The 24853-nt window shown below is 39.7% G+C and overlaps 1 protein-coding gene across 9 annotated transcripts in view; it reads left to right on the top strand.

The window, feature by feature from the left end:
• The window catches only part of MPP3 (MAGUK p55 scaffold protein 3), a 111553-nt gene that overhangs the window by 72049 nt on the left and 14651 nt on the right, over positions 1–24853 (top strand). For 4 of the 9 annotated variants that reach the window (XM_073325892.1, XM_073325895.1, XM_073325894.1 and 1 more), the window contains 9 exons: positions 3937–4001; positions 5511–5531; positions 7178–7219; positions 7703–7858; positions 8448–8528; positions 13967–14060; positions 16804–16912; positions 20158–20280; positions 22016–22174. In XM_073325892.1, coding sequence (XP_073181993.1) covers positions 3937–4001; positions 5511–5531; positions 7178–7219; positions 7703–7858; positions 8448–8528; positions 13967–14060; positions 16804–16912; positions 20158–20280; positions 22016–22174 — 850 coding nt within the window. The remainder of the gene's footprint in view (positions 1–3936; positions 4002–5510; positions 5532–7177; positions 7220–7702; positions 7859–8447; positions 8529–13966; positions 14061–16803; positions 16913–20157; positions 20281–22015; positions 22175–24853) is intronic. The other 5 variants (XR_012156383.1, XM_073325896.1, XM_073325898.1 and 2 more) reach the window with 2 other exon arrangements.

The following is a 24853-nucleotide window of genomic DNA, read 5'->3' as shown; positions in this document are numbered from 1 at the left end:
GTAAGTATAGGAAATGCTGGATCAGGCTAGGAGGCTATCTGCTCTGGCATCCTGTCTCTGGCAGTGGCCAATACCAAAAGCGCCAGAGAAAGGTGCCAAAATCCCCAAAATGGACAAATGATGCAAATAGCCTTCCTAGCTTTGGCAATAAATTGTTAGTTTATGTCCTGAAGCATGAAGGCTGACATAGTTTCTCCTTTTTTTTTTTTTTAACCTAGTGTAAATGTCTCTCCCTTGAACTTTTGTAAGTTCTTGACCTTATGGATACCATGTGGCAGTGAGCTCCACAGGTGCCTTATACATTGCATAACAAGTATTCTCATTGTTAAATTTGTTTCATTATTGGAAATACTTTACACAGGAAGATATTTTGTGATTACAAAGTAATTTTCTCCCTGTGCTTCACTTTTCTCCTCTACAAAATGGAGATAATACTTCCTATATCTTCTCCACAGTGAGGATTTTGAGGCTAAATTAATTTTGTTAAGGTGAAATGCTTATGTGGAAGGGGCTATATGAATGGACAATGTTACACAGTGCAGCTGCCATAGTGGAGAAACAAGGTGCCCTTCCTTTTTATTATGCAAGAAGACTGTATAGTTTAGGTTGATTTTACTACTTAGCATTTTGGCCATTTCCAAAACAGACTTGAGATGAAATCTAGAAGAAAGGTTGCCACAATTTCCTAAATAAAAATTATGTAAATTGGTTAAGCCATGTATAAATAACTGAGCTGCAGCAAGTAGATTGTAGTTCATAATACAAATCTGCACTATGTAATACAGATATGGAAATGAGAGGTTCAGCCCACAGCATATACATTTAAGCACATGAAAAATATTTTTGGCACAACGATAAATGAAGAAGCTGCCAAGACACATAACATATGGCGACAGCAAAACACTGTCTGGAATTGTCCAGGATATTGGAGAGAAGATCCTGAACAACTATTTTTTCAAGAATAAGGGAAAACAAGGAATAACATGGGAACTGCTGATCACGGATAGTATTGGGACAGCTGGAAGGTAGACAGCAAGATAAACTGTTTTCTATCCAAACTCTATAGCAAGTTTTTTTAGTCTGGCATCTGGCACTGCCCACTGTCAGAAGGCTGCATACTGGGCTAGAGGGACAATTGTCCTGACCCAATATGGCCATCCTTATATTAGTTCCGAGAAGCGATCTAAAGTAAGGACCTGATCCTGCTTGCTCCTGAGCACCACAAGCTCTCATAAAATCATAGAATCATAGAATATCAGGGTTGGAAGGGACCTCAGGAGGTCATCTAGTCCAACCCCCTGCTCAAAAGCAGGACCAATCCCCAATTAAATCATCCCAGCCAGGGCTTTGTCAAGCCTGACCTTAAAAACTTGTAAGGAAGGAGATTCCACCACCTCCCTAGGCAACGCATTCCAGTGTTTCACCACTCTCCTGGTGAAAAAGTTTTTCCTAATATCCAACCTAAACCTCCCCCACTGCAACTTGAGACCATTACTCCTCGTTCTGTCATCTGCTACCACTGAGAATAGTCTAGAACCATCCTCTCTGGAACCACCTCTCAGGTAGTTGAAAGCAGCTATCAAATCCCCCCTCATTCTTCTCTTCTGCAGACTAAACAATCCCAGTTCCCTCAGCCTCTCCTCATAAGTCATGTGTTCCAGACCCCTAATCATTTTTGTTGCCCTTCGCTGGACTCCTTCCAATTTATCCACATCCTTCTTGTAGTGTGGGGCCCAAAACTGGACACAGTACTCCAGATGAGGCCTCACCAATGTTGAATAGAGGGGGACGATCACGTCCCTCGATCTGCTCGCTATGCCCCTACTTATACATCCCAAAATGCCATTGGCCTTCTTGGCAACAAGGGCACACTGCTGACTCATATCCAGCTTCTCGTCCACTGTCACCCCTAGGTCCTTTTCTGCAGAACTGCTGCCTAGCCATTCAGTCCCTAGTCTGTAGCTGTGCATTGGCTTCTTCCATCCTAAGTGCAGGACCCTGCACTTATCCTTATTGAACCTCATCAGATTTCTTTTGGCCCAATCCTCCAATTTGTCTAGGTCCCTCTGTATCCTATCCCTGCCCTCCAGTGTATCTACCACTCCTCCCAGTTTCGTATCATCCACAAATTTGCTGAGAGTGCAATTCACACCATCCTCCAGATCATTTATGAAGATATTGAACAAAACCAGCCCCAGGACCGACCCCTGGGGCACTCCACTTGACACCGGCTGCCAACTAGACATGGAGCCATTGATCACTACCCGTTGAGCCTGACAATCTAGCCAACTTTCTACCCTTTCTACCCTACTCTCATTAAATTGTGACTTCTTAGGAGCAGAGTAAGAGTGTGCGTGATTTCTACATAATGTTAAAATCATCCTTCTGAAAGAAGATGTTCTGTTACAGGTAGAGAGGAGACCAACAAGAACAGAAAAGGGTCTTTTCCCCTTTATACCCAGATACTCATTGTTACCCATTCAAGTGGCATCTCTTGCCTCTACTTAGAAGATCAAGTTTTTTTCCAGGCAACTTCTGATTGGGTTTGAGCTGAGCAGGGAAGCCATACAGAAAAGCGACCTTTATCACTTGGAGATAAGTCCTGAAGCTGCCTTGAAGACTTACCATCACCATTAGGGATTCATTACAGACATCTCCCCCTAAAGAGCTTCTACTGCCACTGGGATTTGGGGCACAGCAATACTAATGCTGCTTGGAGCCAAAGATGGGGGAAAATACCGCCATGTGATACCAATTCAGGTGGAGAGGACCTGAAAGAGGCCACACTGAACAACTGCTAAGGTCCGGATGAAGAGAAACTACTGTGAATAATCACCACAGCTGGTGAGACAAGAACAAAAAGAAACTACTCCAAGCGCTTCAGTTTTTCCTGGTGGAGGATGGGGTTCCCCGTTTTCTCCTCAGGAGAGAGTTCTTCTACTGGAAAGCGAAACCAGAACTGCCTGCCCAAGTTACCACTTCTGTGGGAGTGAATTACTGCAGCAGCAGAGTGTAGTAATTAAGGCTTCTTCTTGTTTTAATGTTCAGAGCTATTATGAAGTTTCCATGACAAACAAGGCTGCATTATGCAAAAATGAGAGAGTCTAAAAGGGGCTGTTGCCTGTAAATGCTATTAATGAACATTGCAGCAAATGCCAGGTATCAGAGGGGTAGCCATGTTAGTCTGTATCCACAATAACAACGAGGAGTCCAGTGGCACCTTAAAGACTAATAGATTTATTTGGGCCTAAGCTTCTGTGGGTAAACAGATACAGTCATAAATATATGCACTGGCACATGAAGAGTGTATATATGCCAGTGTATATATTTATGCCTGTATCTGTAATTTTCACTCCATGCATCTGAAGAAATGGGTTTTTTACCCACAAAAGCTTAGGCCCAAATAAATCTGTTAGTCTTTAAGGTGCCACCGGACTCCTTGTTGTTTTTGCAGCAAATGGAGATGTCTTTGAACAGCATGAGATTTTGAAGTGAAGCAAGTGGAAGGATCTAGCAATGATTTCAACATCTGTGTTACATATTTTGTACTAGTATTGAGTTTTTACACATGCTGATCTCTTAAAACAATAAGAGAAAAGCATCAGATATTACCTTAGACTAAAATATTAAGTGTGTGTCAGGCCGGCTCTGAGCTCCTTAAATGCAAGGAGGTAGTTGATGTATTTCTGTGATAGTCTTTCCCTGGTATATTCACCTTTTGGCATCTCTTTTCCACCTGTTACCCAGCAGTGACAATTTGAAGTCATTAAATATAATGTTTAAAAAATGCATCTAAGCCAGAATCAGATAAGTTTGCCTTTTGCAAAGTGTTGCAAGAAAAAGCTTTAATTTTTCATCTGCCATACCATCATATGTATAAATTGTCTATATTAAAATTCTTTATAAGTCACTCATGTATAACTATTTAATATTTAGGCGTTTGAATTATAGAAGAACTATAGGCACTCTGCAAAACTCCAAAACTGTAAAGAAGCCATTATGTAAGTTTCAACAGATCTTTATTTCTTCAATGAATTCACTGTTGATATATCAACTTTCCAGTAGGTTGACATGATTTTAATCATGTGCTTAAATATTTGTTACTCTGATGTCATAGATAATGTTAATGATGATTAGCTGTCACATGGAAGGATTTGGGTTTGCGTTTTGCCCAGTATTGCGAGTCCCAGGCATTCAAAAACAAAACAAAAAAGAAAACCAATGAATGAGCCCCCAAAGTCATAAGATTGAATTAAAAATAATGAAATTTTAAAATAATGAGATGTTAAACATAATAAAGTTTAGACTTGTTATTTACCAGCTGGGCTTTGAGCTTTAGGGGTGTCTGTGAGCGGGGTGGAATGGGGGTCACATTTTCAAGCTTTTCTTTGCAAGCTCAAGGGCCAGAAATGTACTTAAAAATAAGAAAAGAGGGGTTAAGGGGGAAGCTGAGATTATCACATAATCTTATGATTTCAAAAACTGGGGTTTTAAAGGCCCTCACAAAATAATCAAAGATTCATGATAAAAAACACAACAGACAAGAGTTGGGAACACTTCCCACCTCTGGACATCTGTGCTTCAGGTTGAAAGGAGAATTTAACATCACTGTCCCATTCCTTACAGTCTATGCCATAAGAAAGCTTTAGCATGTGGAAGGAAACAGCTATTGGATGTTTATTAGCAGCAGCAGCTGCTGCTGCTAATGATGGAGGGGGGGGTTGGTAAAAGGGTCTCAAAAGAGAAGAAGAAAATGATACTCCTCCTGGGATCATAGAATGTAGGATGAAAGGCTGGGTGGCAGTTCTGTGTTACCACTAAGTGTAACTGGTTAAATGCTGCCCTTGAATGCTTACATTCAGCTCTTGTTGGAGTAAGAGTGCCATGTGGATGGGTGAGGCTAGAATTTGCCCCCGTATTGCCACATCGATTTAGAAAATAAAGATGCTGCTGTGCACTAGCCAAGACAGCTGGAAACCAAAGTGTAAGTTTTCAGAAATCAAGTAAATAAAGCTAGGTATCAAACTGCTGTTTTTGGAAACAAATGAATGTGCATCCCCAGTGCAACAAGTGAGCTTCTGGTCTCTCACACTCACCATCTGTTTACCTTTCAGTACTATATACATATACATTAGCCACAGAGAGGAAAGAGTGTACACGCAAGACAGCTGTCAGATAAGTTTATAAATCAAAGTGTTTCCAAATAAAATGGTTTCAATTAGCCTTTGTTAGGATGCATGTAATGCCAATTGCCTCCTACTGCTTTTAATAAGACACTCTCAAGGAAGCCAATTAATCAGAGCTGCTGGATTTAATACTACACTTTTGCAAAGGCTCCTGAGCTGGTGTGGAGATATTAAGGGGAAACATCACTTCATAGGTTCTTTTAGTATAATTTACTGACTAGTCTCACAAGCAAGAAGATTCTTCCCTTCATTCCATTGTGATTCTCAGTCATTTGTCTGCCCATCTTATAACTGTCTCACTTCTATCTTTTACGCTAACTGCAGATGATCAGTCTTCTGAGAAAGGTAGGTGCTCTGCCTATCTTGGTATGAACAAACAATGCCTTTTCCTAAACAGACAGGAACTCCCAAAGCAAAGGGGAATGCTAAAGACAATTTGCTCCTACAGCCATTTTTCTGAATTAGAATTAACCTCAAGGTATCTACAAAAATACTCAGTTTCCAATTTACTCCAAATCTAGGACAAGTGCTTCTTGTTAGCTGCTATGGGCCAAATCCTGTGTTAATTTACACCTTCTGCAGCCTGCTCAGGTCCACATGGTGAACAGGAATTATAAACTGATGCAAAACTTGGTGGGTTTGGAGTTCTACAAAAGAAAAAAAGGGTTACCTTGACACTTTCTGGGACACCAGTGTCAATCTGGTTTCATTGTCTTGGCTATTAATTTGCACTGCGTTTTACTATGTTACTTTCATTCTAATCAACTGAATTAAGATCATGTTGTTTATAATAGCCATTGTATTACTTCCTTGTCTTTTTAAACAGCAGGTGTTTTCTTAATTAACTGCTGTTCCTGCTGATATTCTCTCACATTGAATGTGCTCCTTTAGAAAAGGATGTCTCAGGTGTTGAAATTTAATTCCACTGACTTCGCTCATAGTACAAACTGCCTTCTGTCATCAGATGGCTAGTGACTTTTTTTTAGCTTTTGGGGGAGAGGCTCTAGGAGGGAGGAAGAGAAGCAAACAGCTAGTTACAGCGATGAGGGGGAAAATTTAAGAATCTTATACTTAAAGTTACTACAAATATATTCTGTTACAGTAGGCATACAATTCACTGTTCTTCACCTGCATTGAAAGAAAAGACCCCATTAATTTTACTGGACTGATATGCAGATATCTGGGACAGAAAAAAAGAGTCCTTTCTTTGGGCTGGCATCTTTTGCTATTTAAGGACTTAAGTAAAGTTAGCATGTTGCCTTTAATGTGTGTAACGTTTTGCAGGAGTGCCCTTAAAGTATAAAAAGCCAAGCTGTTTTCTTTCAGTAAGTGAGCAAGTATGACCCTTTTTTTAGTATTTTACTGTGTATAGCTATTACATTCTGCAGATTCTAGTGATTACATTTTTACTGTGCATGCTCTTGGTTTGTGTATATTATTGTATATGAATGACCCAGAGATCTGATAAAAAGCCAGTGTTAGTCTTATAATATGCTTTTTATCTATCTTTTTTTTACAAGAGATTAGCACAGAAACAACATTAAATTTGTTGACTGTCAGTTTGAGTTCAGAGCGATGCTTCGTCTATGGTTCTCACTATTGTACTAAATGGTGCTTGAGTCTAACAAGAAGAAGTGTTCTGGATTATTAGATCCATTTGCAATCCTATGTACCAGGGAAGGTAGCGAATGAATGCCAGCCCTTCCTCTGAGTTGCTTTGTTTTTATGGGCATATAGTATTTATATTGCTTAAATGTTCTCTAACAGCAACTCTAAGCAGATGCGATGATCAATAAAAAATTTTTTACTGAGAGATGTATTCTGAGACATTAAATGGCAATTTAATATAAGGCATTAGCCATGGGCTAAACTAGTTATCATTAGTACTTGTTTATATTGATAATACAGGATGCAAAATCTTTTCCCCCAAACCACATAACATAGGTATTGTAACATCTTGCTTCCCCTTCTCTCATCATCTTTATTAACAGAAGACTGTGACTGTGAGGGATATTTCAATGGACAATATATAGGTGAGGAACCTAATTCCCAGTACTTTTTCCTGTAAAATTGGTGTGTATAATAATATGCTTCTCTTTAAATCAAGTTGCTTTTCATCTGAATTTGTTTCATGTGAGTTGTTAACTCGAAAACTGCATGCAAGGATACAACAGGCCACTGACGAAGCCTGAGCTTGGCACCAAGGATTCAAGAAGAATTCATCCCAAGGCAGCTCCTTTGTTGTGGAGACTCAAATACCTCTTTCCCCTGTTTTCCACCTGATAAACAAATGCAGTTAGTTGTCATGAACTTCCCATGGAATAGATGTATTTATGCTACAGTAGGGGGTTCATTGTATCTCTTTTATGGAGTTAAGAATTCTACTATTCCTACCCTTCCCCATCATTATAAACAAACTGGTGCATGTGATGCTTAAGACAAGCCAGTTTTCACCATACTAGTTCTTATTGAAAGACAAGCAGCTTGGACAATGTTTGTTATATTTTGCTCTTTAGCTGGTTTGCGGAGGAGCTTTAGGTTAAGTCGAAAGGAGAAACACAACAACCAGAATCAAGCAAAGCAAGCAGACATATCTGAGTTCCTAACATATGAAGAAGTCACTAAATATCAGCAGCAGCCGGGAGAAAAGCAGAGACTGGTGGTTTTGATTGGTATGTCGCAAAACTGGTCAGAAATTTTTCCATCAACATTTTTTTTAAAAAGACCTTTTAAAATGAAAAGCTGAAAAAATTCCCTTCCAGAAGCTCCAAAGCAGCACTCTGAGTCTTGGCAAGGTCCTGTAGTTTACCCTGATTTCCTGCCAAAAAGTTTTGACCAGGACCTAGACATGTTTAGCTGTTAGAATAATTTATAAAAAACTGGATGTCAGAGAAAAGGAGGCTCAGTAAGATTTTCTGCAGTTCAGTAAGCCTAGCAACTCTGAGTCTAGGTATTTTTCCAGGGTAGCTTAGAGTCTGGGGGGTATCCAGAAAAACTAAATGCTGTGAACATAGAGTTTCTGCTACAGTGACTGGATAAATATCTGGTCTCCTGCCATTTAGGATTCAAGCTGCTGCTAGTGATGCTCTTTAAGGTAGAATGGGGGTGGGACATGAGTTCTTGCTGTTTTGTGCACAGATTTCTTTAAACCCTCTCCTACATCATGCATCCTATTTGTGAGATTGAAAATATTCCTTCATTCTGTTTGCAATATTTCTTTCAGAACCTAAACAAATCAGTTTTCATTTCCTTATTGCTTAGGTTCTTTAGGAGCCAGACTAAATGAGCTCAAGCAGAAAGTTGTGTCAGAGAATCCACAGGAATATGGTGTTGCAGTACCACGTAAGTAACATTTACAGGAATCTGTTTGTCCCCACCTTTTACTGTATACTGCATGCAGTAATATAGTGATTGATTGCACTACTATCCAGTCTGTTCCTGTTCCCACACTATTTACATGCATTTTTCAGAATTAGCTCAAGTTCTTCCCCCTCCTTTTGAGAGTCTGTATTTGTCTCTTATTGACTCAGCATATCACATCTCTTTCTGGGAGTATATACAGAATCTAGAATCTTGTCAGCTCCTTTGATATTTTTTTTTATTTCCCAAATGAACAGATTGCTTTTCTCAATATCCATTAAAAAAATGACTGACTACAGGGGGGAAGAAATTAGACTGTAAATCTCAAAAATTAGAATTAAAATGAAACATTTCTTATGATTCAGCAAAGAAGATAAATGTATGCTTCTTTGTTCCTATTTAAAGATGATGGTGCTGGATTAGGTACAGAGTTTTAATTCATCAATTTAATTAGAGAGAGAAAAATATTAATCTTAAGAAACAGAGAACAATAAAGCAGGCAGACTCCTTAAAATGGAAAACTGATATTTTGAAGCCTGGATTAACATGTTAATTCTCTTCATACACACAGAGCCACAGTGATATGCAAGACTGGAATTTAAAAACTTATTTCAAAGTGTGGTTTTGCTCTGCTGGTGCATGAATTTATGGTCTATCAGTTATATGGAGATGGGGGCTGATGGTATACAGATTGAAATTAGCAGTTTTTTAAGAACTTTGCAATAATATCACTGTGTATCTTGTTATCTGAGGGCCCCAAAAACTGATTTAGAGTTATACTGATCAATTTGTCTTCCAAAAGTTTTAAACTTATATCAAGGGAACTTCTAATGTTTGGATAGAGGCTGTTTCGCCCCCAACCCATGTGTGTAAATTTTATTTGGATTTACACACATCTGATTTAGATTGCTGGCTTTGACATGTTTCTCTTCCAGTAGCCCTTTGTTAAAGATGTGCATCACATACAGACATAATTTGTATTAGTTTTTTAAATCTGAATTTGATGTACTTGTAACATTGGAAAGTTATGGGTTTACACTTTCATGGTCAGCTTGTATCAAGCTGTGCAAATGGTCACCAGAGTGTACTGTTAAAGTAAAGGGATGACTAATAGTCATTTCTTAAGGAAATTAAAAGAAATGACAACTTCAAAGCTAAGGAAAGAAGAGCTATACTTATATAGATGGTGTATATATGGCATGAAAAAAATTAGAGTGTTACAGGAGGAGAGCAGGTAGATAATTTAGCATCCGTGAGGAATGAACAATGCTGTAATGAGAAAGCAGAGAGAACAATTCAACAGGAGGAGGTAACAGAACAAAATAACTGAGGTGAAATGAAAGTATCTACATACTGGAAATGGCCCACCTTGATTATCATACACATTGTAAGGAGAGTGATCACTTTAGATAAGCTGTTACCAGCAGGAGAGTGGGATGGGGGGAGAGAAAACCTTTTGTAGTGATAAATACCCATTTTTTCATGGTCTGTGTGTATAAAAACATCTTCTGTATTTTCCACAGTATGCATCCGATGAAGTGAGCTGTAGCTCACAAAAGCTTATGCTCAAATAAATTGGTTAGTCTCTAAGGTACCATAAGTACTCCTTTTCTTTTTGCGAATACAGACTAACATGGCTGTTACTCTGAAACCTATCTACATATAGTGACTTTTGCTTAATATATTGAATGAGAATCCATGATTGAACATTTAATATGATGTTGGTCCTGGTGAGAGTTGAGAACACACAGAAAACCAATAATTTTTAGGCTTAACAGTTAACGTTCTGAGTCTTTACCTATCTAATGCTCTAGGACTTTCTTCTTAATTCACCTCTGCTGTGCTTGTCCATCTGCAGTGTTTCTCAGCAGAGCAGGATTCATTCCCATAAATATTTGCCCCAAATCTATCATTCCTATACTTTATCCTAATTTTACACTAGTGGACAGGTATTTGAGTGCACTAGACTTCAAAGCACAAATATACAAGCGTTGCCAACCAGATGCATTAAAAAGCCACAGGTTAGATCCCAAGGATCAGGCTATTTAAGCTAATCATGAGAATCAATAAACAAAACAGTGATACCCTAACTGCAGCTTTCGAGCTGCAAATGCCTGTTTAATGGTGTCTCCTGTGGTTCTTTGCAGCATATGATATTAAAACACTGAATTAATTATTAACCAATCAGGATGCTTTTACTATGTTATTAATCAATTAAGTTAATAACTTAATACAAGTTGATATTATCAGAGCATATACTCTTTAAATGTGACTGGTACTATAGAAAAATGAAACAATGAGTTCACACTACTGTGGTTCTTCTGGGTAATGTTGACTGCTAATTTGACTCCTGAACCACTGAGGTCTGAGTACCATTGATTTAAACCAAACAGACAAATAAAAGCAAAAAAACAGCAACGGCAATGTTAATGTTGAGATTAATTGTACAACAGGCAAGAGCTCAAATTCTGATAGCAAACAGGTTTGTTTTCCTGTGCGTTACATTGGTATTTTATTGCAATATAAAATCTTGAAATAATTAAACAGAATATACTAAAGGTAACAGTTTTACAATGTCATGTCACCGTGGAAAATAACTTACTTCCCTACTGTAACTGGATTAAGGAAAAAATGAAATTTGATTTCAACAGTTGTGCAGGAATAGAGAACTACATGATGCAATTTTAAAGTTACTGGATTCAAAAGCAAGAATACTGAAAGAAGCTTGTGATAGCGAACTACTAATATTTTAAAATGTGAACAATACATAAGACACGTAGTGTATTGTGACGGGGCAAGGCCAGAAGGCTATAGAAAAGTAGTGGGAGATAGATATATTAGCTCCAGGCTAAACAAATCCCTGGTACCAAGATAAGTTAAATGGCAGCTGCTCCAGGTCAATTAGGACACCTGGGGCGATTAAGAACTTTCCAGAAGGGAGGGAGAATGCCAGGTTGATTGGGACACCTGAAGCCAATCAGGGACTGGCTGAAACTAGTTAAAAGCCTCCCAGCCAGTCTGGTGGGTGTGGATGTCAGGAGCTATGGGAGGAAGTTGTGCTGTTGGAGAGACTGAGTAGTACACACCATATCAGGCACAAGGAAGGAGTCTCTGAGGTAAGGGTGAAGTGGAGCCTGAGGAAGTGGAGGCTGCTGTGGGGAAGTAGCCCAGGGAATGATACGTGTCCTGTTTCTAAAAGGTCAGCTACCATAGTTGATACTATTAAGGTCCCTGGGCTGGAGCCTGGAGTAGAGGGCGGGCCTGGGCTCTTCCCCCCCCCCCCCAAACCTGTTTTGCCCCCTCCCTGATTAATCACTGAGACTGGGAGACAACAGAGACTGTACAAGGGAGGATAGCTTCTCCTCACCTCCCTTGCTGGCTTATGGTGAAAATGTCTCAGTAGACTGTGACCCTTCTCTCCATAGAGAGAAGGGTTATGTGGAGAGTCACAGTGAGCCTCTGAGGCTAGCGAAATCTGCTGGGAAATGCGGGACCCATGGAGACAAGGACAGAGCTTTGTCACAGTATGTATAGAAATAGAATGCATGTCTTAAGGACTAATGATGAGATTAACACCATACATGTCAGACCACATTTAAAATATTCACTGCACCGAGAGACATTATGGCACTCAAAAAAGGTACAGGAAAGAACTACTTAAAAAAATATAAAAGCAAGAATTCAAAGTCAGAGTTAAATCACTGATTTATTCATTTGCAAATTTGATACCATCAGCTCAGGATTAAACAAAGACTGTGAATGCTAGCCAACTACAAAAGCAGTTTCTCCTCCCTTGGTGTTCACACCTCAACTGCTAGAAGAGGGCCTCATCCTCCCTGATTGAGCTAACCTCGTTATTCCTAGCCTGATTCTTGCTTGCATATTTATACCTGCCTCTGGAAATTTCCACTACATGGGTCTGACAACGTGGGTATTCACCCACGAAAGCTCATGCTCCAATACGTCTGTTAGTCTATAAGGTGCCATAGGACTCTTTGCCGCTATCACTAATTTAGTTAGCTTGGGGAGAAAACCCAGAAATTACTCAAACAAGCCTGTTGTGTTTTTTTTGAAGTTCTGGGTGGAAAAAATGCTGAAAAAAACAAGCTGATTTTATTTCCTAATGATTATCTCCAGTGGGTCACATCTAATTTCCTTTTATTCTTTTAGGACCTTCTTCTGCTCCCACAGAAAGCCATGGGAATTCTGTCATTAACTTAGACTGGAGCAGGATAAGGCCTTTATATTGTTTCCAGGTTGTTTTGTGATGAATTACATGTTCTAAAATTGTTATTGGGGTTTTGGGCGTCTTTTGAGAGTTTACTTTTCTTAAAGGCTGTAGTGATACAAGAGATATTTGTAACTTGTTTACTAGAAGCGATACCATTTTCCCTAGGAACTTTTATGGTGGTGCCATGTGCAAGGAAAAAAAAAGTGTAAAAAAACTTCTGTGTATGCTATATTATCTTAAAGAACAGAGGTTGAATTTGGCCTTCAACTGTTTTTAGAAAAACGGGGTTTTACAGATTTAAAAATAGATACATTTGTGTCCCTCTAAAATTCCAATGGAAACATTTTCAAAAAATACTAAAGCCAAATAAACAACCTTTGCATATTTTGCAACCCAAAACACAACACCTTTGTGCCAGGGGCATGACAACATAAATGCAAAACGGACAAAACAAAAATTTCATAGTTTAAGGCTGGAAGGGACCAGTATAGTAGTCTGACCCCATGCACACAACACAGAACCTCAAAGGACTTTTCCCCATAATTCCTGCATCAATCCCATGTCTTGTGGTTGACCCAGACCATATCTGAAATTGGGTCTGTTTTCATTGCCCAAGCAGAGATGAATTAAAAAGCTAAATAAAGTATTTACTTTAAGACTCACCAAGCTGTGTGCAGACGTGCAATGTTTCACAGCAGGTTACATGCTTTTCCTCCTTCCCTACTCTTGTTTGCCTGTTTCACTTACTTGTTCCATCTTGTCTTAAATTGAGCTATAATTCCACCAGCTGCTCCAGATAAGCAATTCCACTGATTCTACAAGGATGCAGGGTTCCACCGGGATCAGGGCCCCAGACTTCAAATCTTTTGAGAGAAGGGCCATGTCAGCCTATATATTTGTACAGTGTCCAGCACAGCAGGACCCTGACCTCGATTGGTGGCCTTTTGGGTGCTATCATAATATAAAAGATAAAGTAAATGAATTATTTCAATTTTAATCTACTGTACGGTTTTGTTTTTATACAGGTAAAGGGATTTTTGTTTTCAGTTCTGTTTTTCACTTGATGGTGTGTGTCCATTTAGTTTTGGAAGCATGAAAACCTAAGACTAAACAAAGGAAAGTCAGCATCCAACTTCTGCTAACTGCTACCCCATGTTTGATGTTCACTGTACTGTTTCCACTCTTCCAGATACAACCAGGTCAAAGAAAAGTCATGAAAAAGAGGGAGTGGAATACAATTTTGTCTCTAAGCAATCATTTGAGATAGATGTACAGCATAACAAGTAGGTTTGTTTTAACATACAGAAATAGTGTGGCTACATTTTCAACATATTGCTTGTCAAGATGTATAGTATATACATACCTAGTTCAGTGTAATAATGGGATGGGGCAATTTTTCCAGTAAACTCTTGTTTTCAGTTTGAGTATAAACTCACTCAAAGCCTGACTGAAAGGCAAGTCAGGAACAGTAAAGGGTTGGAAAGAGGCGCAGGAGGCAGAATCCAACCCTGCTGCCTAATTACTGGCAGTACCTTCACTGACTTCACTGCTATTTTCTGGTACATGTATGCTGGCAAGTTCTATTTACTTTTATTCTGAATTTGGGAATGTAAATGACCTATTGGATTATCCAGTTCATTTCCTGCTAGTGCAAGGTTTTCCTATAGAATTTAAATTCCCCTAGAAGCCTGAAAAGTAAAATTTCTTTCCTGGCTAGCTTTGTACTGTTCTCTGTGGAAAACATGAGGTTCCCCCTTTCTCTATTTTTAGAATTCAGCTGAAAATACCATGGCAGTTTTCTTTAAGTTCCTTATTTGTCAGCCTCACTGATTATCACTGATGCCCTGGGAAAACTGTTAAGCCCCCAGAAGGATCACAAAAACATAGAACCATAGAATATCAGGGTTGGAAGGAACCTCAGGAGGTCATCTAGTCCAACCCCCTGCTCAAAGCAGGACCAATCCCCAACTAAATCATCCCAGCCAGGGCTTTGTCAAGCCTGACCTTAAAAATTCCTAAGGAAGGGGATTCCACCACCTCCCTAGGTAACGCATTCCAGTGTTTCACCACCCTCCTAGTGAAAAATGTTTTCCTAATATCCAACCTAAACCTCCCCCACTGCAACTTGAGACCATTACTCCTTGTTCTGTGATCAGCTACCACTGAGAACAGTCTAGAGCCATCCTCTTTGGAACCCCCGCTTCAGGTAGTTGAAAGCAGCTATCAAATCCCCCCTCATTCTTCTCTTCCGCAGACTAAACAATCCCAGTTCCCTCAGCCTCTCCTCATAACTCATGTGTTCCAGTCCCCTAATCATTTTTGTTGCCCTTCACTGGACTCTTTCCAATTTTTCCACATCCTTCTTGTAGTGTAGGGCCCAAAACTGGACACAGTACTCCAGATGAAGCCTCACCAGTGTTGAATAGAGGGGAACGATCACGTCCCTCTATCTGCTGGCAATGCCCCTACATATACATCCCAAAATGCCATTGGCCTTCTTGGCAACAAGGGCACACTGTTGACTCATATGCAGCTTCTCGTCTACTGTAACCCCTAGGTCCTTTTCTGCAGAACTGCTACCTAGCCATTTGGTCCCTAGTCTGTAGCGGTGCATGGGATTCTTCCGTCCTAAGTGCAGGACTCTGCACTTGTCCTTGATGAACCTCATCAGATTTCTTTTGGCCCAATCCTCTAATTTGTCTAGGGCCCTCTGTATCCTATCCCTACCCTCCAGCGTATCTACCACTCCTCCCAGTTTAGTGTCATCTGCAAACTTGCTGAGGGTGCAATCCACACCATCCTCCAGATCATTTATGAAGATATTGAACAAAATCGGCCCCAGGACCGACCCTTGGGGCACTCCACTTGATACCGGCTGCCAACTAGACGTGGAGCCATTGATCACTACCCGTTGAGCCCGACAATCTAGCTAACTTTCTATCCACCTTATAGTCCATACTTCTTTAACTTGCTGGCAAGAATACTGTGGGAGACAGTGTCAAAAGCTTTGCTAAAGTCAAGGAACAACATGTCCAGAGTCTTGTAGATGCCCTAAAAGAGTGGAGTTTTTGTTGAAATTGTAATGGTAACAGATAGAAACGAAACCAATGCATAGAGCTCAGTTTGCTTTCCCCATCATAAACTAATAGTTTCAAGGTAGGTCAGATTTTGGTCCTAAACTGCTTGGATGTTTTCTGCAATATTTATAACATTTCCACATTCCTTTGAGAACATCCAAATAAGGATACATATTCCAAGAGAGACTTTTCTTTTAGGACATTCCATTTGCTCAATATACTCCACAGGGCCCATGCTTATTCAGTGGTACTTTTGTATTTGTTTCTGTGAGAGAAAGGGGTTGACTTGTAATTAAGTCAGGGAAGCTGGGTTCAGTTAAGACTCTTGTGGCCCTTGGCAAGTCACTGAACTTCCCTTTGCCTCAGCTTTCTCCATGAAGAGAATCATAGAATATCAGGGTTGGAAGGGACCTCAGGAGGTCATCTAGTCCAACCCCCTGCTCAAAGCAGGACCAATCCCCAATTTTTGCCCCAGATCCCTAAATGGCCCCCTCAAGTATTGAGCTCACAACCCTGGGTTTAGCAGGCTAATGCTCAAACCATTGAGCTATCCCTCCCCCCCCATTGAGAGGGGATGTACAAATTAATTCCTTCAAAATTCTAAAGCATATTGAGAGCCTCAAATGGAAGGAGACTTCTGATTGCATGGTCTCAATTTTCTGAACCCCAGATACTAGTTTTGTAAAGGGAGACACTCATAGGTGCTGGAACTAGGGGTACTGTGGCACCCCCGGCGTGAAGTAGTTTCCATCATATACAGGGTTTACAGTTTGGTTCAATGGCTCTCAGCACCCGCACTGTACGAATTTTTCCAGCATCCCTGAAGACAACTGTTTCTCATGACTCCCTGGAATTAACAAATGTTTGGGGGACAACAGCGGTCAAAGTTCTTTAATTTCCTTTTCTTTGTGGCATATATTCATGGAGTATAAATACCTTAACTTTTTAGATTTGTTGAACATGGAGAATACAAAGAGAATCTGTATGGAACAAGCCTTGAGGCAATCCAATCTGTTATGGCCAAAAATAAAGTTTGTTTGGTGGATGTGGTACCCGAAGTAAGTACAGCTGCTTTTATAAAGTCTTCTGATTCCGGGGGCCTGGTAGCAGCGGTCAGAAATAAAATAAGCATGCTGCTGTAGCCAGCCATCTCAGTACGTTAAAATGTTTGTGGCACAATATCAAGGAAATTGTTGCAAATAACTATTTTAGCCCCTTCCTCTGTTTGTGAATCATTTGTGACCCAATCTAGATTTTTCCATCTCTCTTTTTTTTTTTTTTTTTTTTTGGTATTCATCAAACACTTTAGTTGAAGAAACTCAGCCTCTGAGCTGTTTTGCAAATTTTTCACTTTGACTTTTCATTATCAAGGGCCTTATCCAACTCCTTTTGAAATTTGTTGACTTCAGATAGCAGGATCAAGTGCTATTTGCAGTCTGTGACTGGCCACCAGAATCCGATATTATTCCTGCTCCCTAATTGGATGACTAGAAAACAGAATAAAAATCTAACAATGAGAATAGTGATTAAAGGATGATAGCAAGTACCCTTGTTTGTAGGCAAATTATGGGTTTCTCTATGAAGAATCGGCATTCCCTAAACATTCATGTGAAGAAAAATGTTACTGAATAGCCATTCAGAATGTGAATGAATGTTCAGGGATATGGCTTTGCAGTATTCAACCAGCTTTAAACATGGAAAACAGTGTTGTTTCCCATGGGGAGAAGTAATAGAAGATGAGTCTTTTCTTGTTGGGGTTATATAGAACAGAGAAAAAACAGCATAATCTGATCTGCTTTGAAACTTGTTTGATTTGTTATGTTAAATTTGATTTGTAACACTAAAAAAGTCAAATATACTGTGTTCAAACAAACATGAACATTGTAAAAAAAATTACTAGAGGGAGCAAATAAAAAAACATTTCCCAAAGCTTTATAGATGAATGTATCATTCTGTTTTTAAATCTTTACTAGAGAACTATTTATTTCCTCTGTGCAGATTTCAGCTTTCTCCATTGCATTATTAATTTACAAGCCATACGGGGAGTATGGAAAACACAATATGGCTTTATGGTATCTTATGTTTTACACCATGTTCAATCTCTCAACTTTTTAACTGAAGCAAACCACTGTTTATGATTAGTGTTCTCATAGTGAGTGCCAGACCAAGAATTTTGTCTGGTGGGAGGGAGGAGGTAAAGATGGGGCATGTGTGTAGTCACAAAAAAAACAAAACAAAAATACCCCCCCCACACACACATTTGGGCTGCCTTTAGGTTAGCTAAGCAGAGGCAAAACATTTTCCCTCAGGTAAGAACAATTGTAAAGCTTTGCTTTTAACACTTGGGTTATTCCAACATGGCTTTATTTTCAAACCTTAGACTTGGCTTGGCCTGTGTGAAGCTTCTGTTTCAAACAGTCCTACATTAAAGTGCACTAGAAAACTTCTAGGGTGTGTGAGCAGTGTCCACATGGGCCAGTTAGTGGGCAACATGCTGGCATGAATTAGATTTTACACCCCATCTAATGTGGACTAAGGCACCGTGTAGACAGGCTCTAAATTTGAGGCGTTCCCTTCCCAACATACCTGCTAAGGACATAATCAGGTACCAGACTTTTTTTTTTTAAACTAAGAAAAGAGAAATTTGCACCCATTCCTCTCTGAGATCCATTGCACATTAATTAGATGCTACCTTGGACCTTATCCATATCTGAGAGGATATTGCTGCTGTTCCTGTTTTAAGAACTTGGAACTTGTAGGATTCCTCACTTAAGATTTTTGGAGAGGAAGAACTGTCTAGTTGCAAAAGCACAAGAATAGGATTTGAAAGATCTAGGTTTTATTCCTGGCTGTGCACTAACTTCCAGTGTACCCTTAGGCAAATCATTGGTGCTCTTAATCATCTTTCTCATGTGGGTGGTGTAAGAAAGATTTTTATTACCCTTATTTCAAAGATGGAGAAACTGAGACATTACCTCATTAAAGGGCTTTGGGATCTTCATATGGACGTGCTGTGTATTAGGGCATTATTACAATAAAACCTTCTCATCTCACCAGTGCCATGAAAGCACCAATTTCCTGTTACATAGTATAGCTGCTGCAGCATCAGATGCCAGCAGGTTACCCTCACATTTCTCTGCTTTAATTAATCCACAAGGATTCTGATATCGGGGGTCTGAGATAGCAGATGGCTGGAACAGACATTTTTTGTCATTCTATGTATCTAGTTCATGCCCTTTCTAAAGACCATATACCTTTATGCTCAAAACACCAGCCTCCTCAATTTTACAACTTGTCCCTGTATGATGGCTTATAAAAATATTAAAGTTAATAGAAAAGCAAACAAATACTGATGACAGCTGTAAGAGAGTATCCTGGGATGAATATACTGTGGAGGTCATAGAAAGGTGTAAATGAAGAATTGTGCTGTGTCTTTTCTTCATATTTTGTCCTCTTAATGGGAAAGAGTTTCTTCTGGATTGTTCCTAAGCAAAGTAAATATCTGACTTCTCCTCAGGTGAATAATGCTATTTACAGTCCCTGGTTAATTGCTCTACAGAAAGCAATGATGCTTGTCTGTCTTGTGAATCTAACAGCTGGTCTGAGTGCTGGCTCAGCAGAACTGGACTGTTCACAGTGCTGAGCCTTGCTGAACAAAAAGCAAAGTGTGCCCTAAAAACCACAATGTATTACATAGTTTTCTTATTAAGGAGCTTGCCCTTGAATTATGAGAGATGTGCACACGTCCTCCTTTCCTGTGTAAGCCCACATGGAACTTTTCCTACCATAAACAGGCTCTGCATTCTCAGTCCTTCTGGCCACACAAAAAAAGTGTGATTCTAGCTGTAACTGAAGTCACTGGGTACTGACTCCTCTCTTATGCCAGTGGCTGGACCAGGTCATGTGTCTGGGATTAGGAAATAACTTTAAATACTCCTGTGAAAGCAAGTAGAGTTCAATTTCTTGGATTTTGTCCACTTTTTATGAAAGGAAAGTAAGGATAATTTGACCTAATAGGCAAGTTATACCCTTTTCTCTTGTATTACCTTCCTCTTTCTGTAAATTTAATGCACAGCAAGATCTGTGTGCAATGACACTGACATTATATTCGTCTCCTTTTTGGAGAATTACAGATATAATGCTCAGACTTACAGTATTTTACACAGTTTCAAATGAAAAATTTATACAGTTGACATTACTAAGAACAGTTGGAACAGGGATAATTGAAGTTTCATACATTAACTTATCATGTAAAAGTTTTCCTTAACATACATAAAAAGCTCATGTATATTTCTACTCACAGGCAGTAAAGCACCTGAGAACACCAGAGTTTAAACCGTATGTTATATTTGTGAAGGCTCTGGTTCCAGAAAAGAAAAAAAATGCACCAACATCTCCAACTTCAGAAGAAATCTCAGCCCCACTTGTAAGTATTTTAACCTCAGTTCTTAAGACACTGAAGAAGCCATATTTGGAATATTCATAAGAGAAATACCTGTCCCTCCAGTTGCGTGAGATAACATAACTGGCTCTAGTCTTATGATGGGAAGTCAGGTTGAGAGTTCTAAGTAGCTACATTCATGTGGCAATTACTTGGGAACTCTTTTTGCCTTCCTGTATTATGTCTCCTTGCTGATGGGTCAGTATGGACAGCAAAGCATCCTCCTACAGGACATGCCTGAGATGTTCTGCAAGATAATGATATCCAACAAAACTCTGATTTGAGATTCAGATTTTATAAGCTGCTACACAGTTTTCAGAGCCCCCGTGCTAAGGTGAATACAACTACCATTATTTCAGCTGCCACACCTTCATCTCCTATATTAATTTACTTAATTTTCCTAGTGTGTTTTGCCTTTTAATTTTACAAGTGTCTTCGTGCTGCATGACTTTTCTTCAAACACAAGTAAAACAATAAACACAGTTGCTGACATAGTTGTTTCACTGACTATTAGAGATATGAAATGAGCTACCCAGGGAGGCAGTTGTAGGAGAAAGTTGAATGTTTCTTGAATTCATTTAGAATTTGTTTCTGCAGTATGGAGAAAGGGCAGGCAGGTAATCCAAGAAGAGTAGGCAAATTATTCAATGTTCTCATGTTCTTGCACTTTTTTCTAGAGAAGGTTTGGGATAGTATGGGAGGCATAAAACATACAATTTGCAAAGACAACTTGTATCTGGGTGAGGGGTAAATCTGCTGGATAATCCTGTTTGTTTGTTTTGGGCCAGAGGTATGGTTTCTTCTTAGGAAGACTACTTTGTGTTTGGCTCTTACCACGCAAATCCTCTTGGAGGCGGGGTGGGGGGCGGAGTTGAGAAACAGGCTTGTTTTCAGTTTAACACCCTCCACCATGACTTGAACAGAGTTAGAACTTCAGAGGGAGATTCTGCCCCCTAAAATATAAACCATGTCAGGAATGCAGGAGGAATAAGAATCTACTGTTTGTAATAGTACAAAATATTCAGGTTCACGCCCGTGGAAACTACTAGTGTAGTAGTATTAGTTAGTAACCTTGTTGTTCTGCCACTGAGCAGCCTACGTAAGTGCCCATTTTGCCTTGTGACTGGAGAGTGAAGACCAAGCTGATTAGGCTGTTACTTATTGGTGGTTCTTGCATTACAAGAAGTGTAATCTTGCAAGGAAGAGGAAACGAAGCTGGTTGGTATTATCTCTTTAGAGAAGTACCAACACACTATTGTTCATTTATTTTGGTAATAAAGTGTGTGAGTTCACATGCACACTGCCTGTGGGATCCTCCAAAGTTTCCAGTGAAGTGCTCAGTGTTGTTGAACTTGGGCACATCTGTTCCACTGTCATTCTTTTACTTTTGAAGGGAGTCTGGTTGGCACCTGAGTTTGGTTAGGCAGCACTTTTGTTACTTTGAGTGCAATGCCACATTTTCATTTTACTCTTGTAACCATTTCAAAATCCCTCACTCACCCTTTCCATCCCTGAGGCCATATCACTCCCAGCACTAGCACCTTGCTCAAACTTGATAGCAGGAATTGATTTTATCCTTTCACATTGGCAATAGCTTTTTTGTTTCATTTCCTTTCAAAGTTGTTAGAAGCTTGGGGAGGATACAAGGAAGCTAAACAAGTCATGAGAAGGATAGAATGACTATTGCAAGTTTAATATCTTCTCACATATTGGCCTGCAGGATGAAGAACAGCAGGACATTATTAATTCGGCAGCATTTATCGAAGAGCAGTATGGCCATTTAATTGACACTGTGCTGCTGAAAGAAGACCTCCAGAGTGCCTATAATCAGTTGAAAACTCTGCTAGAGAAGCTGAATGAGGACTCATTTTGGGTGCCAGTGAGTTGGGTTAGATCATAGCCTGCTCTCACATGTCAAAAGGAAAGCCTATATAAAATGTGCTGTAAATGTAAGGATTATAAGAGGGAACATGTCAGCTGCACTCCAAAACTGCCAGCTTGTCTAGAAAGGAATATAAAAATGTCCTATCAATCAGAAGCTGACATGGGGTTCCTGAACCACAATTTTCAGTAGCGTCATTTAAAATTGAGTGCTCGATGTAGATTGATTGATAAAAATTTAGTGATTTTTAAGCTTTATAAATACTTTGTGATACAGAGTGAAACTTCACCTACTGTCTAAGTTTCCATCCTGCCAATGGCTATGGAAACAAGTATCTTAACTGAGACAAATGGTCCCAGAGAGTGTAAGGAACAAAGCGAGCCTTGGAGATTAAATCTACATGGCTGCAAGACTTTTTTCCAAATACTTCAGGAAGTTTGGATATACAGAATTTTTTAGTGTATAGATGAAAATGCAGATGTAGTAGGACTTTGGAAACCAATGACAGTTCATAATTTGCTGAATCTGCTATTGATAAATAGTACATTATCTACTTAGGAGTTCCTGCTTTCCATTTGCCTGTCACTTTTGATCTTTCCTATATATCAAATCCTTTAGCAATGGCTTCAAATGTAAACCCATACTTATTTTTGTCTTAACAATATGAAGTTATTGTTAAGCAAAATCACTGTAATGGATTTTCTGTAATGGAATCCACTCACCATTGAGGCACCCACCATTATGTGCTCCTCATGCCAGGCATCGTGTTGCAGCTCTCATACCATCTCCTTCACTGAGTGCTGTGACAGTTACTCTGTCAGGTAACTTGGCCCTCTGGCTGGGTCACAATCTTTTATTCCACCCCTCCTGGGTCATAGTTGTCCAAACTAGGCTTCAAAACTGTTTTTAACAGAATTAAACTTTCCACCCTCTCTGATGCTCTTCTTCAACCAGTTTCTTCCTGTTACCCAGGGTCCCTCCCAGGCTGCTTTCTGCCTAGATAACTTTCCTCACTCAGGGCTCTGCAGGAACCATCTTGCTCCCTGCCATCTCTTTCCCCAGTTGGACCCTTTCAGCACTTAAACCTTGGTCCTTTTATACAGGAATCACCTCATTTCACTCAGGTGAAGCCCATTCTGTAGTCAGGGCTGGATCAGCCCCAGGCTCTCCAGCCCACAGAGCAAGCCACCCTGTTACATTCCCCCTCCAAAGAACAATAAGTAAAATGTTTCTCTTGTCTAGATTCAAAACAGTATTCAATCACATTATTCATTCAGGGTCTAATATGGGCCCTAATCTGCTCAAATCTGGAGTGGCTCTGTGTGGTTACTAGACCCTGCCCTGTTCATGTGATCTTGCCATTATGTAAAAAGACCATGCATCCCAGGTTTTTTATGAAGTTCTTGGAACTTCTTATGGGACACATGAAATGTTCCAGTTTTTCATTTCATCTATCAAAATGTTCAGGTTTTTAATAACTACAAAATGTTTGTCCAAGATCAGTTCCACTCTTAAAGTGTTTTGCACACTGTTTCATTCTGATCAAGAAGTGAGCATGTGCTTTGTGACAATCATTGGGCAGGGTCAGTGCTTGTCTTTAGACCACATTGCAATACAAGTCTAAGACTGACTCAGACTGGTCAGTGCAAAACCCCTGCTCTGGCCCCAGGAGGAAGTGCTGGTGGTCCTTCTGCTCCCTCCTTGCTATTGTCATTGGAAGGAAATGGTGGTGCTCAGCTCTTCTGTGATTTTCTGACCCAGGCAGCATAAATCTATGAAAAGCGAGTCAATGCCAAGAAATTCAGTTTTTTCCTGACCTTAAGAAGGTTACCACAAAAAACATTTGGGTTTTGATTTTGAAAATATGGTCAACTTACCCGTATGGTAAAGGGTAGAGCACTGTGATCAAATAAGTCTTGGCGTAAAAGAGATGGGTCAATTAATCAACTCCCATCACTACAACCGTATGTTATTGCAAGTATCAAGTCTCTCACATAAGTCAACAACCTATGGTAAAACAAATGAACCCCAGTAACATGATAGTCTTCAATGAATTATAGAGTGGAGGAGAATTTCTAGTGCTGTGAATCTGAGGAGATGGGTCGTCATTATATTTGAAAAGAGTCATATCACCTGGATGGAGCCAGGTATGCGTTATATGGCCAAAAGCAGGGCTTTCCACCATCCCTGCATGTTAAAGGCTCAGCCCATTCAGTGGAGCCCAGGCCTGAATTTGGCATATTAACATTTTACCTGGTTTTTATACCAGCTCACTAAATGCATAAACATCTTTTGCATCTTGTTTCTGTTGTAAAATAGCAGAAACTATGCTCCATGAAGAAATTCTGCTGTTTTCCATATTATTGATTTAGTACATTATGTTTTATAGGCAAAAGTAAAATGACCTGGCCAAAGGACCTTATAGTCTGCAGGTAGACCAAGACACAAACTACCAACAGAAATGTAGAACTACAATGTCTGAGACCAGTAAAGAAACAGAAATGAAAATCCCCCCCAGCCCCACTGTGCATACCACACAAAGAATGTTGGTAGACACTATGTGAGAATTATTGTTGCTCAAATCCATTTCCTTTCACCCCCAACTACTGAAACTCACAACTACATTTATATCCAGACCCATCTCAGTTCATGTACTTTACCACTCCCTTTTGCTTC

This window comes from Lepidochelys kempii, chromosome 27 (assembly GCF_965140265.1).
Source record: "Lepidochelys kempii isolate rLepKem1 chromosome 27, rLepKem1.hap2, whole genome shotgun sequence".
In the NCBI taxonomy this organism is placed as follows: Eukaryota; Metazoa; Chordata; order Testudines; family Cheloniidae; genus Lepidochelys; species Lepidochelys kempii.
This window is presented reverse-complemented; position numbering and strand designations above follow the sequence as displayed.